General features: G+C 46.8%; 1 protein-coding gene across 1 annotated transcript in view; it reads left to right on the top strand.

Moving 5' to 3' along the window:
* The first annotated feature begins 10,046 nt into the window (after positions 1-10,046).
* The window catches only part of LOC100765441 (cytochrome P450 2B1), a 24,236-nt gene continuing 16,415 nt past the window's right edge, over positions 10,047-17,867 (top strand). Inside the window, exons 1-4 of the mRNA XM_027430405.2 lie at positions 10,047-10,217; positions 14,379-14,541; positions 14,673-14,822; positions 17,221-17,381. Coding sequence (XP_027286206.1) covers positions 10,047-10,217; positions 14,379-14,541; positions 14,673-14,822; positions 17,221-17,381 — 645 coding nt within the window. The remainder of the gene's footprint in view (positions 10,218-14,378; positions 14,542-14,672; positions 14,823-17,220; positions 17,382-17,867) is intronic.

The following is a 17,867-nucleotide window of genomic DNA, read 5'->3' as shown; positions in this document are numbered from 1 at the left end:
ATTAATTATTAAAGACTCTTTGCTTTTGCATCAGAATGGGTCTCTTGCTGATTTGGGGGCTCAGAATTTGGGCACAGCAACCCGAGTTCTTTGAAAAGTCCTAGTTTAAAACCAAACCAAAGTGCTGCGTGTTCCTTGCTGCTCTAATCTTGTGGGGAAAAAAAAGGACTCACATTTCTGAGTGAGTCTCACTGTGTATCTCCGAGTGGTCTAGAACTCACTATGTAGATCATCTGTCTCCTCAATCACAAGAGAAGTCCCTGCCTGTGCCTCTAGGAGTCCGTGATTACAAAAACATTTTTGTAACTGCACAAAGAAACTCTTTGTGTCCCAAGAGGCAAAGCGAATTCTCCCCTTTCTCAGAAACACAGCACCACTAGCGCGTCATTTCTGTGTTCATGGGTTGACCTTCTTCAAAAGTTTAGTATAAATGCAATCATTAAACCCTTATGCTTGTTTTTTCCCACTTAATATAAGGGCCTCAAGGTCATCTACATTGCAGCACATGTGAGCATTGCCTTCCCTTTTAATAGCTGAATGCTAATCCATTGTTCATCGTATTTTGTTGATATATTTTCCAGTGGACACACACACACACACACACACACACACACACACACACACACACACACATGCCCTGACAATGGGGCACCACATGAGCTCACATCCCGATGTTCTGCAGTCATCAAAGAACCTGGAATGATAAGAGTCGGGCGGGCACAAAGAACCGGACAGCATGACAGGTTTCTGATCAAGCTTCAATTTTTTATTTTTCACAGGGACCTTATATAGGGGTGCTAAGCAGGGAGCTTGGCAGGCAGGGAGAGGTCGTTTGAGGATGTTTTCCTGATAACCAAACTGAGGACTGTCCCTGTGCATGAGTCCTTTGAGAGTGCAGGGTGCTACCAGTGTCAGACAGTACAGGTATTAGTCAGAGGACAAAAGGCTTGTTAGATTAAAGGATATACGGAGGGGGGTGTTTCTAGGAAACCTGACTATGAAATGTATCTTTCTTTCTATTAACTACTTCTGTGAACCCAAATTCTGTGCATCGGGAGGGAAGGATTGAAGACACCTATTCTTTTAACATAATGGGTTATTCTTTTTTTGTTGTTTTGTTTGGTTTCGTTTGGTTTAGTTTTTTGAGACAGGGTTTCTCTGTGTAGCTTTGGGGCCTATCCTGGCACTCGCTCTGGAGACCAGGCTGGCCTAGAACTCACAGAGATCCTCCTGTCTCTGCCTCCCGAGTGCTGGGATTAAAGGCGTGCACCACCAACGCCCGGCCATAATGGGTTATTCTTAAAATGCTGGCAGTCTTCTGCCCAAGTCTCTTACAGGTCCAAGATTACTTTTGCCATGGCTACACACACACACACACACACACACACACACACACACACACACACACACACATTGGGTCTCAGCATGTAGCTCAGGCTGTTATGGAGTTCCTAATCTACTTGCCTCATTCCCCCAAGTAGCTAGGATAAGATATGTATCACTATATCCGGTGGGTTGTGTCCATTTTTTGAGTCTGCTAGGTATGGGTCTTTCTCTCGGCTGATTTCTTCTTGCTGTGTCCCTGAGGTGGCTACTTTTATATGAACTTGATAGGAGCTAGAGTCACTTGGTGAAGAGAGAAGCTCAGTTGAGAAAATGCCTCCATTTCCACAGGAAAACCCCACCATAGTCTGAAGCTCCATACTCAGCAGCTGGCAAGTGTGATGGAATCATCTGGGCTTCAGTGGTCTGGTACAGCCCTGTCACTCCGGCTTGTCACTTTAGCAATGGGACTTTTCTTTTGGGTCGGCTTTTCTTGGTGCCTTCATTTTCTTAGGTGGACATTCTATGGTTCAAATATCGCCAGCATTTTGGGGTCTCTAATCCAACTGAGGCTCCACCTCCCCGGCTTCCTGTAGCAGCTTATCAAGCAGGGACCCACAAAGGGAATCCAACCGTGCCAGAGGGTACTGGACCTCAGCAGTTTTCTGGAACTTTGACGTAAGCCTCCAGGATCCCATCAGCCTTGCATCTTTCATGTCTGCTAAACCACATGGATGCTGGTGCCAAGTTCAAGTGCTGGATCAACCATTGCCTTGCTCCATGGATCACATTGTTCTAGGGCCTGCAGAACTGTTGGCCACTGGTTTCTGACCCTGGGGTAACACTTCCTAGGTGACAGTTTTCTTAGAAAGGAAACTTGCGTTTCACAACCCTGAGCCTCCAGTGGGCAAAATCCTGCCCTCAGGGCAGCTTTCTTATTGTCCAAGTGCAGAGGGCTGTAAATCCCAAAGATGGGGGGAGAAAGACCACTGACCCAAACCATCATGATCAAAGGAATGAAAGCGAGCTTTTTAAAATTCATGGACACAGGCTGCCTCCTCTTAAAGCAGGGTTCAAGATGCCAGCATTGGACTTGAGGCTGACAAGACTTTTGTAGAGCTCAGGGGCAGAGGGTAGAAGTTCTGCTCCGCTTTGGGTTCCTCGTCCCAGTGGACCTGAATCAAGCAGTGAGCAGTAACCATGCCAATCTTGTTACCAAATGTCCTTCACCAAATCAATGAATCCATTCTTTTTTTTTCTTCATTAACACGATTCTCGTTATTGATCCCCTGGGAATTTTACATCATGCACCCCAATCCCACTCATTCCCCAGTCCTTTCATGTCTGCCCCACCCTTACAGCCTCCCCCCACAAAAGGAGATTAAAAAAGAAGAAAAACACTTCACTTCTCAATTTTCCTGCCTCTCCATCATAGACTCTTTTGTCCTAGTGTCCTTGAGAGCTGTGGTGTGTCATTCAGTATATGTAGCAACTTTGCTTGCAAATGCTCATCGCATTGAGTTGCTGGGCTGCTTCAAGGCCTCGGGCTTCTGGTATAAATAACATCAACACTGGACCCTCACCAAAGCCTCTCTCTGATAGCCAGCTGTTGCCTCAAGTCTTGGAGATCTTGGTTCCACAGGACTGGTCCCTTCATGTATTCCAGCAGGTCACAGATGGGGTACATGTTGGGGTAGCCCAACCTGAAGCCCCAGACATGGGCCAAGATGGTAGCTTAGTTGGTCAGGCTGGGCCTCCATTGGGATGGACCCCGTTAGGCAAAGGTCAGGGCCCACTCTCCAGTCTGCATTGTGAGGGGTGTAAGCGGCTCTGATGAGTGTGAGGCCAGTTTTTCTGTTGCGGCAGCAGGTAAAGGGAAGGGTATTTCTCCCAGGGCCAGCTCTTCTGTGCCCACATCATTGGGCCCAGTTTTTCCATGGGGGGAGGGCTCTTCTGATATTGTGGGTGGAACTAGTTCTCTGATGGCCAGGTCATCAAGGCCAGCTCTTCCATGACCCCTGAGTCACAAACATCAATACTGAGCCTGTCTACCATAGGACCCTGGACCCAGACCTGGCCCTCAGCCACAGCTCAGGCCAGGAGTCCATTCTTTCTCAAATCAGCTTCACTCAAGTTCTCAGGACACAGATCAAACCAGATTTTCCCCAGAATATTTGGATAGCATTTAGTCTTGTTCCCTTAGGGTCCCACTGATGGGGAATGTACTGTGTATGGTTATCTTATTGATTGTTAAATAAAATACAGTTTGGCCAATGAGACAGCAAGTTAGACAGGACTAGGAGTCCAAGAGGATCTGGGAAATTTAGTAGAGAAGTGGTGATCCAGGCAGGAAGTGACATAGCAAGGAGACTCATATTTAAGCGAAGGAGAAACAGGAAGGGTTCCCTTTTCCCCTCTGCTCCTGCTCCAGGGGCACAACGTGATCCACCGGCAAGGAGGGACGCCAATAAGGCATCCGATAAGATAAGTCTTATAAAATATATAGATGTATGATAATTGAGACTGAGCTAACAGACGAGAAGTCCTAGTCATTGGCCAAGCAGCTTTGAACCAAATACAAGTTTCTGTGTATTCATTTGGGCCCTAACTCGGGCGGGCGGCCAACGTAAAGCTCACACGTGGCGGTGGGGCTCGGCGGCTTTTGTTGGAAACATTTACCATTACATCCCACTGTTGTTTTCCTTTCTCTTACTATTCTGGTTTTCCAAAGTCCCATCAAAGCACCCCAAAACAGGCCATTTTGGGGCTTCTTTAGAATTCCAGTCTTCCCGTAGTTTATCATGGTGACAACCCTCTTTGCACAAATTTTCAGGAGGAATTACTAGTCTGTTTCTCTGACTAAGCACCTGACAAGTGACAGGAAGAGGAAAGGGTTGTTTCCAGGATACCGTCCATGATGGCTGGAAAGGTGTGGTGACAGGAGAGTGGCGGAAATCGTCCCACTGTATCCACAGCCGAGAGCCAGAGGTAGATGTGTACTTGTGTTCATCACTCATTTTCCTTTCTATTTTGTTCGGGAACCACCCATTAAGGGTGGTACCCATAGTCAGCCTAGGCATTCCCTATTAAATTAAAAACTTGTACAGGAGACGGGTGTTGGTAGCACACTCCTTTAATCCCAGCACTCGGGAGGTAGAGGCAGGTGGATCTCTGTGAGTTCGAGGCCAACCTGGTCTCCAGAGTGAGTTCCAGGATAGGCTCCAAAGCTACACAGAGAAACCCTGTCTCAAAAAACAAAAAACAAAACAAAACAAAAAACTTGTACAGGTTCTCTTAAAAAGGCACACCCAGAGGCATGGTTGATGTCATCCTAACTCTAGTTGAGTTGACAATGAAAGGGAACCAACGTAGACCAGGGGATTCTGTCAGTTATAGGGACTGAGTGACATTCCCACACTCTCTCTGAGTCCCCAAGTCTCTAGCCTTCATCTTACTCTTTGGTTATCATTCTCCCAGACTCATGACTTCTTTATTTCTGTGTGTCTCACTATGTCTCTGTATGACGAATGTCTGTGGCTAATCTAGTTGTCCCCGCTTCTCCCTTTATATGTCTTCATACCCACTCTTCATCTCTCTTTCTCTTTCTGCATGGAGATTGAATCTAGGACCTTAGACCTGCTCATAAAGTGCCCTAACACTAAGGCACCTCCAGGATCCTTCATGTGTGACTGGTGGAATCCAGGCAAGTGCTCTACCCCTGTGGTATGTCACCAGCCCTTTTAATTTGGAGATGGGGGTCTTGCAATGCTCCCCAGGCAAGAAATGATGCTTAATCTCAGCCTTCCAATCGCTGAGATGAGAAGCACATGCCCATCCCTGGACTTCTCTTTTTTAAAAACGATGTTATTTGTATTTTGTGTATATGAGTACTCTGTGTGCATATTTGCACACCAGAAGAGGGCATCAGATCCTATTATAGATGCTTGTGAGCCAGCATGTGGTTGCTAGGAATTGAACTCAGGACCTCTGGTAGAGCGGGCAGTTCTCTGACATCTCTCCAGCCCTGAACCTCTCTTTTTTTTTTTAAACAAGACTTCACATCTCTTTATGGGAGAGAGAGAGGGAGAGAGACAGAGAGAGAGAGAGAGAGAGAGAGAGAGAGAGAGAGAGAGAGGAGAGGCAGTACTCTTCTTTCAACATTTAGCCAATGCCTGTCTAGATTCAGGACATGACCTTAACATCAGAGTTACACTCCAGTGACCAAGGAGGAAGGGAAGAAAGACTTGCAGATTTCAGACACGGAACCTGTGCTCTCCTGACCTTGGCACGTTGCCACCCTAGACTCAACTGACACTAGGACCTTATACTTGCCAAGCTGTGTGATCTGGCATTAAATGTGGATCATTTTTCCAGCCCAGGAATCCTGGTGAGAGCCATGAAGTGTGTTCCATGAAGTAACTGACAATTCATTTTGGGGGAGGAATGTTGCCTTCCCTTATTAATATACAGAGGAAGTACAGAGAGGCTGTGATATTGCCTAAGGTCACACAGTGAATTGCAGCCACTTGGTGCAATAGGAAAGCTCCTTTCCAAACATGAAGTGTGCCAGATGTGATGGCACACATGTGTAATTCCAGCACTCAGAGGCTGTGAGACTAGCTCTATGAGTTCAAGATGAGCCTGGGATACATAGGGAGAACTTGTCTAAGACAAACAGAGAAACAAACCAATTTAAAATGTGGTATGGATCATCAAAGTCAAACATGGCAGTTTTATGATATGCTTGAAACAGCAGAGATACGTGAATTATCTTCTGTATAAATCAAATATTCCTGAAGGAAATTTATGATACAAATTAAGTTATCACTTTGGAAATATACATTCAACATGAACACCACCATTAACAACAAATTCATACCCAGAGCTCCTGGCATAAGCCTGTTATGCTAGTGACTCAAGATCACAAATTCACAGTCAGCCTGGGTGGCGGAGCAAAACCCAAAATAGCATTGACACATATTGGCACATACCTGCAATCCAAGTGCTGGGACGTGGAGGCAGGAGAATTAGTTCAATTGCAAAGCGGGCTACATAGTGATATTATGTTTTCCTAAAAATAAACAAAGCTAAAACAAAAATGGGTGCTGGGGATGTGGCTGTGTTGTTAGAATGTTGCTTGCCCAGTGTAGATGAAGCCCTGAGTTCAATCTCCAGCAATGATAATATAACCATTGTGGGTTCATAGCTATGCTCTCAGCACCCATAGAGGAGCCAGGAGGATAGTGCAGATAAAATCACCCTTGGCTACACTGTGATACATGGGTAGGTAGGGTTTAATGAGGTCTTCACACCAAGAGAGAAGGAAAGAAGTCTGTTGGAGAAGTTACATTTGTTTATGCTCTGGAACATTTAACAATGTAAAAATGTGTTGCTTTTGTTTTATGCTTCATTTGTTTAATTCTGTGAAGCTGTGATTCTTTGCCTGTCTAATGCATCAGATGGTCTAATAAAGAGTTGAATGGCCAATATCGAAGCAAGAGAAAGGATAGGCGGGGCGGGCAGCCTGGGAGTATAAATAGGAGAAATGAGGAGAGGCAAGAGGAAAGAGGGAGGAGAGGAGGGTACTAGGGGTCAGCCACCCAGCCACCCAGCCACCCAGCCACCCAGCCACCCAGCCACCCAGCCACCACCCAGCCACTCAGCCACCCAGCCACCCAGCCACCCAGCCACCCAGTCATCCAGCCAGAGAATACTAGTGAAACTAAGAGCAATAGAGGTAAGAAAAGGAAGAAGGCCAGAAGCTAAAGGCACTTTAAAGTTAAAAACTGGCAAGAAATAAGCCAAGCTAAGGCCAGGCATTTATAAGAAAGACTAAGACTCTGTGAGGGATATATTTTGGAGATGGGTAGTGGACCCCCCCCCCAAAGAGAAAAGGCATAAAAACCAACAACAACAGAAGTGTACTGAAGTTTTTTTTATTTTTTATTTTATTCTTTTATTAGTTCAAATTAGGAACAAGCTTGCTTCACATGTCAATCCCTTCTCCCTCTGTCTATTGAAGTTTTAAGTTACTTTGACCTGCTTGTCTCTCAGGATGACAACACACACTGTGTGATCCTTGGCCACTGGTCTACAATGATGCTGACGTATGTGAGGGGTAGCTGATGTTAATGGTTTGGGGTCTTCAATAACTGAAATTCCTTGTGGTGAAATTCTTTGGGAAGGTCTGTTACTGGACTCTGATCTTTCTGTAGTCAAAAATGACCTTCAGGGTCCTGGTTGGTATCACACTCACTTGATGCAGTGACGAAACCAAAATCTTCAAGGATTCAAGGAATGTATTCTGGTGAAACCCAAGTCTTCCAAGCTGTAAGGAATGTATTCTATCAACCGAGCCCATCAGCAGCCAGTTTTGTCTTTGACTGACTATGTAGCTCTGTAGACGCCAGTGTTGTTCAAATGGCTGACTCTATTTCACTTTTCCCCTCCAATTCCTCTTCCCATGTCCTTCCAGGTTCTTCACCTGTCATCTCTTCTTTTGTCAAAACGTCAAGATAAGGCACAATTTATGCCATAGAGAACGGTGGTTCTTTTCCAAGACACAGACCTGCATTCGACTTGACCCCGGTGTGTATACGTTAACTCGCCAGATTTATACTAGATTGTAGTTTACAATTGGATGACGACTAAAAAGTTGGGAAAATAAGTGGTGACTCTGGGAAAGGCTTTAATTCAATTTAAAAGTTTGAGGTGTTGGCATAGAACGAATACCTTTTACTTGAGAAAGCTGGACGGGTTATTTTTAAGGGGAGGGGAGGAAGCAGAGTGTTAATTGTTGAATATCCCCCTCTAAAATTCAAGTTGAAATGCAAATGCCATTATAACTGCATTAAGAAGTGATATGTGAACTAGGGGAGTGGTTCAGCAGTTAAGTGTACTGACCGTTCTTGCAGAGGTCCTGGGTTCAGTTCCCAGCACCTACATGGTGGCTCACAGCCGTCTATAACTGTAATGGGAGAGTGTACAGTCCCCGCTTCTAACTTCTTGGGCATCAGACATACATGCACTGAACATACGTAAGTTCAGATGAAACAGTCATACACATCAAATGAAAATAGGGTTAAAAAATAATAAAAATGACAGTGTGAAGCTCTACAGCTTCACAATGCCTGTTCTAAGTGAATAGATGTTCCCTGGGATGGATGGACCGTAGATCTGGTCAGTTTCTGTGTGTCATGCTTTAGAATACAGTTAACTGCATAAAGCAACAAAAGAAGAGATGAGGTGTCTAAGATGTGAGTCAGGCTTTGCCTTTCTGCTATGTTGTAGGATACTTAAAGGTAGGGGGTAGATGGCTGGTGGTGACAAGTTTCTTAGATTGGGCTAACATTCATGGCCAGGCTCTGTCTGTCTCTCTCACATGCATTTCTTTTTGGTCCTGATACATGATTAGTCCCAAGTTCTCACTTCAAAGCTGTGGCCCAAACGACCAAATAATTTCAAATGAGGAACTAAATGGTGGGATTTGTCACATAACAACCTCACTCCTGGCATCGATACCTACATTGGCGGCTTTGTCACTGTGGCTAAATATCTGCTCTGAAGCAAGTGGGAGAATAGGTTTATTTGGGGCCTGTTTCAAGACAGGAAGGCAGGGCAGCTGGGCCTCTAGGTTTGCTGTGGAAGCATGTGGCAGGTGGGAAAGAAAGACAGGAGGGTCTGAGGGAGAGGGTCCCTCAAGTGACCTGTTTCTTTCTGATGAGTTTGAGAACATCTTAAAAATACTGTTGGCTAGGGATCCAGCATTCAAACACATGGAAGTGTGGGAAGTCCTTCACATTCTAGCCATGGCACTTTGTGAATGGTTTTATGTCGTTACCATAGGAGTGGGTCCTCTATGGGCGAGTTCAGTCTCCTTTTTGGCTCTAACAGTCTGTGGGACAGTTGTTTGTCCCATGTCATTTTATCAACACACACACACACACACACACACACACACACACACACACACTATCACACACACACACACACACACACACACACTATCACACACACACACACACACACACACACACTATCACACACACACACACACACACACACACACACACACACACACACACCTAGAGGAACACACATGCACATTCACATAAGAAATGTCCCTGACTTTGAGAGCCCATCCCTTGTGAAGGGATGCTCTCTTGACCTGGACACATGGGGTAGGGCCTAGGCCTGGCCCAGGATGATGTAGTAAACTTTGGGGAGCCCCTTTTGAGGGCCTTACCCTGCCTGGGGAGTGGAGGGGGGATGGCTAAGGGCAGGTGGAATGTTGCGGGGGAGGGGAGGGAGAGGGAGACGGGATTGACATCTGAAGCAAGCTTTTTCCTAATTTGAACTAATACAATACAATAAAATAAAGAAAAAGAAATGTCCCTGACATAAGCAGCACACACCGAAATCCATGCCTGAGTCAATAAACAGGCAAAACTGAGCTGACAAGTACAGGCTCACACCTGTGATGTGTTACTCCCAGTGTTCTTTTGTCTTGTGGATCTGTTTCATTGTCCTTGCCAGCATCTACGGGATAAGGAGTGAGCAGTTCACCGCCATCTCAAGCAGGAAATTTGGGTGCTCACACTCCTGGTCAGCGATGAGACAGGAGGCGGGAACAGCTGAACTTGCTCAACTGAGTGGAGAGGCAGGTTCAGCATAAAAGGTCCTGCTGGAGTGTGCAGTGACGTGGACGGTGACCAGATCAGACCATGGAACCCAGCGTCCTGCTCCTCCTCACTCTCCTTGTGGGCTTCCTGCTACTCCTAGTCAAGGGCCACACAAATGCCCATGGCCACCTCCCACCAGGACCCCGTCCCTTGCCCCTCTTGGGGAACCTCCTGCAGATGGACAGAAGAGGCCTCCTCAACTCCTTCATGAGGGTGAGACTTGCACAGGGCCTGTGCCCTATGGCTGAGCCCCATATTTGCCCTTGGAGATCACTCAGCTGGATGAGCAAGGGACCCCTTCCACACCCTAGGTTCAGGTGGGAAGGTTGCTGAGTGAAAGGCGAGAGGCTGATTGGTGATGGGTGGTGCTCAGATCGTCAAGTGTGTCCTCACTATTCTGGAATCATGTGTGGTACTGTGCTTGGTGTGTGAAAGGGGTCAGGGTAAGGAGGTGTGCCCCAAGGGTTTACAATTTTCCTCTTTGATGCTTCTTTGTTCCATGAGAGAAAGAACAATGTCCAAGGCATCAGCAGCTAAGCTTTGCTTCTGCCAGCACAAGGGATTAGCCTGCTGTGCTCTGGAACAAAGGGGAGGAGAGGCAGGTCAGGTGGTGGAGTAGGTAGGGAGTGCTTATCGGTTAGAAACACCATGGACCTTCCAAGCAGCCGACCCTGGCACCATCTTTATCAGTCTTCACCGGTGATATTTTATGTTCAATAACTATTTGTTTATTAATAATCAATTAGCACCCTTGGCCCCTTGGCCCATTTAGATGGCTGATATACTGGCAACAATCCTGACTATCTGCTACCATTTTTTTTCTTGACTTTTTGAGACAGGGTTTCTCTGTGTAGCTTTGTAGACCAGGCTGGCCTTGAACTCACAAAGACCCTCCTGCCTCTGCCTCCTGAGTGCTGGGATTAAAAGTATGTGCCACCACCCTGCCCTGCTACCTTTTAAAAGATAAGAATATATACACCAACCACAGTTCCTCCTCCCACCCTTCCTTCTCCTGCTCATGCCCCACCACCCCCAGCCAACTCCCCATCCACCCTTCCAAAGAGTAAGGCCTCCCATGGGGACTCAAGAAAGCCTGACACATTAAGTTGAGGAAGGACTAACCCCCCCCAACTACATCAAGGCCCAACAAGGTATCCCACCGTAGGGAATGGGCTCCATAAACCAACTCACACACCAGAGACAGATCCTGGCCCAACTGCCATGCAACCCACCCCCAAACAGACCAAGCCACATGCAGAGTGTCCAGCTCGGTCCCATGCAAGCTCCACAACTGTTGGTCTAGAGTTCATGAGTTCCCATGAGCTTGGTTCAGCTGTCTCTATAGGTTTCCCCATCATGGTCTTGAGCACCTCTTGCTCATAAAATCCCTCCTTCCTCTCTTCCACTGGACTCCCGGGGCTCAGCCTGGTGCTTGGCTATGGATCTCTCCATCTGCTTCTGTTAGTTACTGGAGGAGGGCTCTCTGATGACAGGGTAGTCACCAATCACAGGGCAGGGTCAGTTCAGGCACCCTCTTCATTATTGCCTGGAGTCATGGCTGGGGTCATTCTCATGGATTCCTAGGAGTTTCCCTATCACCAGGATTCTCCCTAAACCCATAATGGCTGCCTCTATCAAGTGCCATTTTCAAGTCTGTTTCAGTCCTACTCTCCAGAGGCCATCTATTCAGGACTGATGTTTTTGGGGGTTATGATCAGAACCAGCCAAACAGCCCTGGGTCCCACCCTGAGTCAGAGAGTGTGGATGAGGGAAGTCCTAGCTACCCAATGGCATTAAGGATGAGTCAGAGACATCTTGTCATCTCAGGAGGGCTCTCAGTCAGTACTGGAGACCATGGTTTATTTCAGCATCGTCTTAAATAACTTTCCAAAAGCAGGGATACTGGCAGAAGAAATCTACTTTCATATATAGAGCTGATATTAAATATTTCCTTTAATCCTCGAGATGCTCCTAGAACTGCATGTACTCACTAGCCTTCAGGGTGGGCATAGGCTTGTCCAGGGCCTAGGTCTTTTGTTATACAAACTAGGAGGCATTCCCCACCATGGCCAGGCCATCTGGAGGTAACCAGCTGACATCTAAAAGACAATGGGAGATCTGAGCTCCTGGAATTGAGTTGAGGCCTATTTCTGAAAATATTATGTTTGGGCCCCAACAATCAAGATATCTCTTTCATTGCTCTCCATCTTTCCCCAACTCATCCATCTCATTCTCTCATGTTCTCATCTGCCATCCCCTTCCTCTACTGCTACCCCAGTTTACCCAGAAGATCTCATCTATTTCCCCTTCCCAAGATGATTCAGGCCCTCATTGTTACCTCGCTTCTCTGGAGCTGTGGACTGTAGTCTGTTTATCCTTTGCTTTACATTTAATATCTACTTATGAGTGAGAACATGCTGTGCTTGTCTTTCTGGGTTACTTTACTCAGGATGATTTTTTTTTCCAGTTCCATCCATTTTCCAGCAAATTTCATCAAGTAGGTCAAAGACCTCAACAAAGATCCAGTTACACTGAACCTGATAGAAGAGAAAGTGGGAAATAGCCTTGAACTTGTCAGCAAGGGGGAGACCACTTCCTAAATGTAACACCCGTAGCACAGACACTGAGAGCAACAATCAATAAATGGGACCTCCTGAAACTGAGAACCTTTTGTGAGGCAAAGAATATAGTAAACAAGACAAAACTACAGCCTACAGAATGGGAAAAGGTCTTCACTCACCCCACATCTGACAGAGGGCTGGTCTCCAAAACATATAAAGAACTCAAGAAAATAGAATAAAGATACCAAATAATACAATTTAAAAATGCGGCACACATCTAGGTAGAGAGTTCTCAACAGAAGAGTCTCAATGGCTGGAAGACATTTACGGAATTACTGAGCATCCTTAGGCATCAGGGAAATGAATATCAAGAACTACTCTGAGATACCAGCTTACACCTGTCAGAAAAGCTAATGTCAAAAACACTATGGGCAGCTTATGTTGGAGAGAATGTGGAGTAAGGGGAACATTCTTTCATTGCTGGTGGGAGTGTAAACTTGTACAGCCACTTTGGAAATCGGTATGGGGAATTGTCAGAAAATTCTGAATCAATCTACCTCAAGAACCAGCATTGCCACTCTTGGGCATATACCCAAAGGATGTTCAATAAACCATAAAAACACTTGCTCAACAATGTTCATAGCAGCATTATTCATAATAGCCAGAACCTGGAAACCACCTAGATGCCCCTCAACTGAAGAATGGATAAAGAAAATCTGGTACATTACACAATGGAGTACTACTCAGCTATAAAAAACAATGACATCGTGAAATCTGCAGGCAAATGGATGGTATCCGGTGGTTTTAAAGAGATCACATATCTGAATCACTGGCGTATTCATTTGTTTTTATTTAGCTGTTGAGATAAGGTCACCCTGCTTTTCCCAGGCTAATCTCAAACTCATGATCATCCTTCAAGTTTCATATAATATCTTTGATCTTACCTGAGGGTTCATTGTTACAGAGGATTTGATGGTATGATATGGCCTAAAACATAAATAGGTCATTATCAAACACATGTAGAGCTTTTTCTTAGCATTGTCTTCTAAAGAGCATTGTGCACTGACCATTTTTAATAGTTTACCATTTGTATTGGCTGCATTGCAAGCTAGTGTGAGTTAAAGATTACAAGGGGATGAGAGTGGACTATTTACAAGCATTGCACCATTCTCTTCAAGGGCTTTCCGGACTGGAGGGCTGTGATATTCCTGGGACCAGTTCCCTGTAGATGCATAGATGGTGGCATTGCCAGATATTTTCCCAAATGTGTGTATTGTAGTCGTGACTAACATTGAGGACCACTGCTAGGTGACAATAACTTCCCCTCCCATGTAACCCAGTGGGTGGGTCAGGGCCATTCTCTGCACTGTTGCCAGGAGACATTGAACAGGTTGAAGATGGGTCACAGGGAGAATGGTTCAACTGGCCAAACTGGCATTGGCATGGAACCAGTGCGCATCTGCATCCATATCTGGATCAGTGTTTTTAGATAGAGTCATATGTAGCTGAGGCTGGCTTTAAATGGGATGTGTAGCCAAGGATGACTGCTGATTCCCTGGTCTCTACCTCCCCACGGCTTATACACAAGGGTTGCCCTTCCTCCCTGCTCCACAGTACTGGTGCACTGATTAGAAAATCTAACCAACCAGTGCAGGACCTGCCTATGTGGACAATTAACCCTTCACCTCTTAGGTCCTTAGATAGTGGCCAGAGGAGGAAGTGCCTGTTTACCAATCAGTGTCTAAGTGTTTAACAGTGTGACAACAACATCTGCACTGACTATCCACAACCCTTCTTCCCTTATGCTTGACAGTTTCGAGAAAAATACGGAGACGTGTTCACAGTACACCTAGGACCAAGGCCGGTGGTCATGCTGTATGGGACACAGGCCATAAGGGAAGCTCTGGTGGACCAAGCTGAGGCTTTCTCTGGCCGGGGGACAGTTGCTGTGGTTGAGCCAGTTGTGCAGGGATATGGTGAGCTATGTCACAGGGTGGAGTGGAGGATGTGGTCCAGGGAGGTGAGAGGTGGAGTCCAAGCTGTGGGGAAGGACTCAGGGTCTTTGAACTTCCCTTGTAACTCTTCCATGCCTTCCCTACTTTCTTAGGTGTGATCTTTGCCAATGGAGAACGCTGGAAGGCCCTCCGGCGATTCTCTCTGGCCACCATGAGAGACTTTGGGATGGGGAAACAGAATGTGGAAGAGTGGATAAAGGAGGAGGCCCGGTGTCTGGTGGAGGAGCTGCGGAAATCCCAGGGTGAGACTCTGAGAATGGGCATAAAGAAGATGGTGATAACTGGGCACCTGGCTGTACAGCCAAAGTGGGAGACACATATGGTAGAGAAAGATCCAGCCAGTCACACAGACAGACAGACAGACAGACAGACAGACAGACAGGCACTCACACACATACACACACACACACACACACACACACACACACACACACACACACACACGCACTCACACACACACACACACACACACACACACACACACACACACACACAGTAGGGGGAGGATGAGGTACGGACAGAGATGGAAAGAGACAGAAATACAAAGGCATGGAAAGAAATGTGAGGTATGCCGTGTCCAAAATAACTCAGGAACATGTTCAGACCACGGTGGTCACTTCTCTTCAGAAATCTCAACGTGTGAATTCATTCCCTTTGTCAGTTGTGTATGACTGGTGTACCCGCATCCTCTCAGAATGCAGAAGGTGAGGCAAGATGGTCATGAGTTCAAGGCCAGTCCTGTGTACATTGTGAGGGCCTGTCTCGGATGTATCTGTGGCTGAGGTGTAGGTTGCTTCCAGAGTCATGTACATTAGGCTTGGTTGTGCATGTTTGTAACCCTGGCACTCCAGAGGTGGAGGCAGGAGTCTGGGAGTTCCAACGTCATCTTCTGTTGCATGTAGAGTTCAAGGCTGCTTTGGCTTAACCCTTGTCATTGTTGAGCCTCACCCTTCCCACCCCAGCCATGGTCTTATCAAAGACAAGCACAGATCTTAGGCAAATGAAAGAGAAGGGAGCCAGAAGAACTGCAGACATGTTCTCAGCAGGGAACTGTGTTTTCTTCCTTGTGACTGTGCTGGCGACCAGCAGTGAGCACAGAGGCTGATGGGAGTTTGACTTTGGTAGAACTGAGAAGCCCTCTGGGTACTTTAAGGTCCTTTATATCAAGGGCATTTTTGGTGGTATGTACATTTGTAGGCACCTCCATTTCTTTACACGGGAATTGGCCATCTCTTATTGGCCTTTCTCAGGAGACCTCCAAGGTCATTGCAGAGGCAGCAGAGGATTAAGGGGCAGAGGTTGAGGAGAAAGATGGGAGGAAGAAGCCATAGATGGAGGGACCCAAAGGAAGAGAAGCGAGCTCTAAGACTGAGAGTGATGCTGAGGACCCCAAAGGAAACGACTACATGGGCTCAGAGACCTCAGACAAGCCAGCCCCAATCTGAGGGACAACAGTGGCCCAAACTGTTGGACTGACAACAGCCTTCTAACCATCAGGGTCCATGACTGAATCTGACACACAAAGGCAGCAGGAAGCAGGTGCTGATGGCTCCTGGAACACCACAGAGTCCAGAAGTCAGAGGAGGGATGGAGGAAGACTGGTAGATGAGTGTGAATTCACACTATGAATCCCCGAACCCTTCTCTGAACCAATCCCGCCAGTGGGAGTTAGCTATCAGCTCAGAGTCAGAATGTTGTCCTGGGAGGAGGTGCAGGGTGGAGACTGACTATACAAACTCCATCTCTATGTCTGAGCTTCTTAGTCCTGGGCATGGTTAGCTGAGTTCCCTTGGTGAAGGCAGCCTGTCCTTCTGTGTATATGAATAGCACTCTTATTCTGTACAGTTCTCAGGGAAGTTTAATAAAAAAGATGCATGCATCTCTGAGCGCAGGGCCTAGATTTATTTGTGCATCACACTTGCAAATGCAGTGGCTGTTGCTGTTAGTTGAGTACTGAGTGGTGGCGTTGTAAGACCCTCGGAAAGCCCAGGCTTCCAGAATCTTAGCCCAGGACCTCGGCCACCCCAATCACAGAATGGAGGCGAAAGCTTGATGCAAATTGCATGAGGCTTTATTGCAGTTTAACGAGCTAACCCCATGTTAACTCGGGTCTTTGACCCACCCACCATGGCGGATGGCTAGCAAAGACAGTTTGAAGCCGCTGCGCACAGATCTTTATAGGGCAGCGTAAGGGGAGTGTCTAGGGGTACGCACAAGTTCAGGATTGGTGTGCCTCCAGGCTTGGAGGGCTTGCCCTGTGTTGATTGATCAACTGGTTGTTATGGCCCATAGGCCCTCCCTGGGTGGTTGCTATGCTTTGTGCGTTATTGCTGTGTGCTTGTCCTTAAAGCAAACCCAGAGCCATAAAGCATAGCGCCACCAGCTAACTTCTGATTGGTTCTTTGTCACGAGGCAGGCATCTGACTTTCTAGTGACTAACTTCTGATTGTTTCCTTGTCACGAGGCAGGCATCTGACTTTCTAGTTCTAGGACAAGGTCATAGAAGCACGTGTTCGGCCATTAATTGCTGCCAAAAGGGAAGCTGGTCACTTCAGCGTCAGTCTCACAGAGATGGAGCTGAAGATAGAAGTACCCTGGTCCCATATCAACCATCTCTTGTGCTGTATCCTTCTTCTCCAGGAGCCCCCCTGGACCCTACCTTCCTCTTTCAGTGCATCACAGCCAACATCATCTGCTCCATTGTCTTTGGAGAGCGCTTTGACTACAAAGACCGCCAATTCCTGCGACTGCTGGACCTGTTCTATCGGACCTTCTCACTCATCAGCTCATTCTCCAGCCAGGTCAGTGGGGGGGAAGAGAGAAGCATCCGGGGCAGAGGAAGAACAGGCTGCTCTGTGTGGGTGCAGCAGGGAGTGTCCTAGGGCTGGAGGAAAGGCAGAGACAACATGGAGAGGCAAGGAGGTTGACAGATGGAAATCAGGACAGAGACCTGAAGACATAAATACGAAGCCATACCCGCATTCGGGAAATGGAAATTCAGCTCAGAGAGTAGAGGACTTGATTCCCATGCTCAAGGCCCAGCACTGTATATCCTGGGTGTGGTGCTACACCACGCAAACAATTCCAGCCCATGAAGTCATGGAGATGAGACAGTCAGGGTCATCCCTCGCTATATTGCCTTTAAGGCCAGTCTGGCATGCATGAGACCCTGTTTCCAAAAAGCCAAACCTCCCCCAGTTGAAACACAAAATGACAATTCAGCATAGTATTGGGAGAGAGAACAGAGGAGAGGAAAAGGGAGATGCAGAGAATTCAAGGCAAAGAAT

The sequence above is a fragment of the Cricetulus griseus genome, chromosome 9, assembly GCF_003668045.3.
Source record: "Cricetulus griseus strain 17A/GY chromosome 9, alternate assembly CriGri-PICRH-1.0, whole genome shotgun sequence".
Lineage (NCBI taxonomy): Eukaryota > Metazoa > Chordata > Mammalia > Rodentia > Cricetidae > Cricetulus > Cricetulus griseus.
Note: the sequence above shows the minus strand (reverse complement) of the source record. Positions and strands in the feature narration are given on the sequence as shown.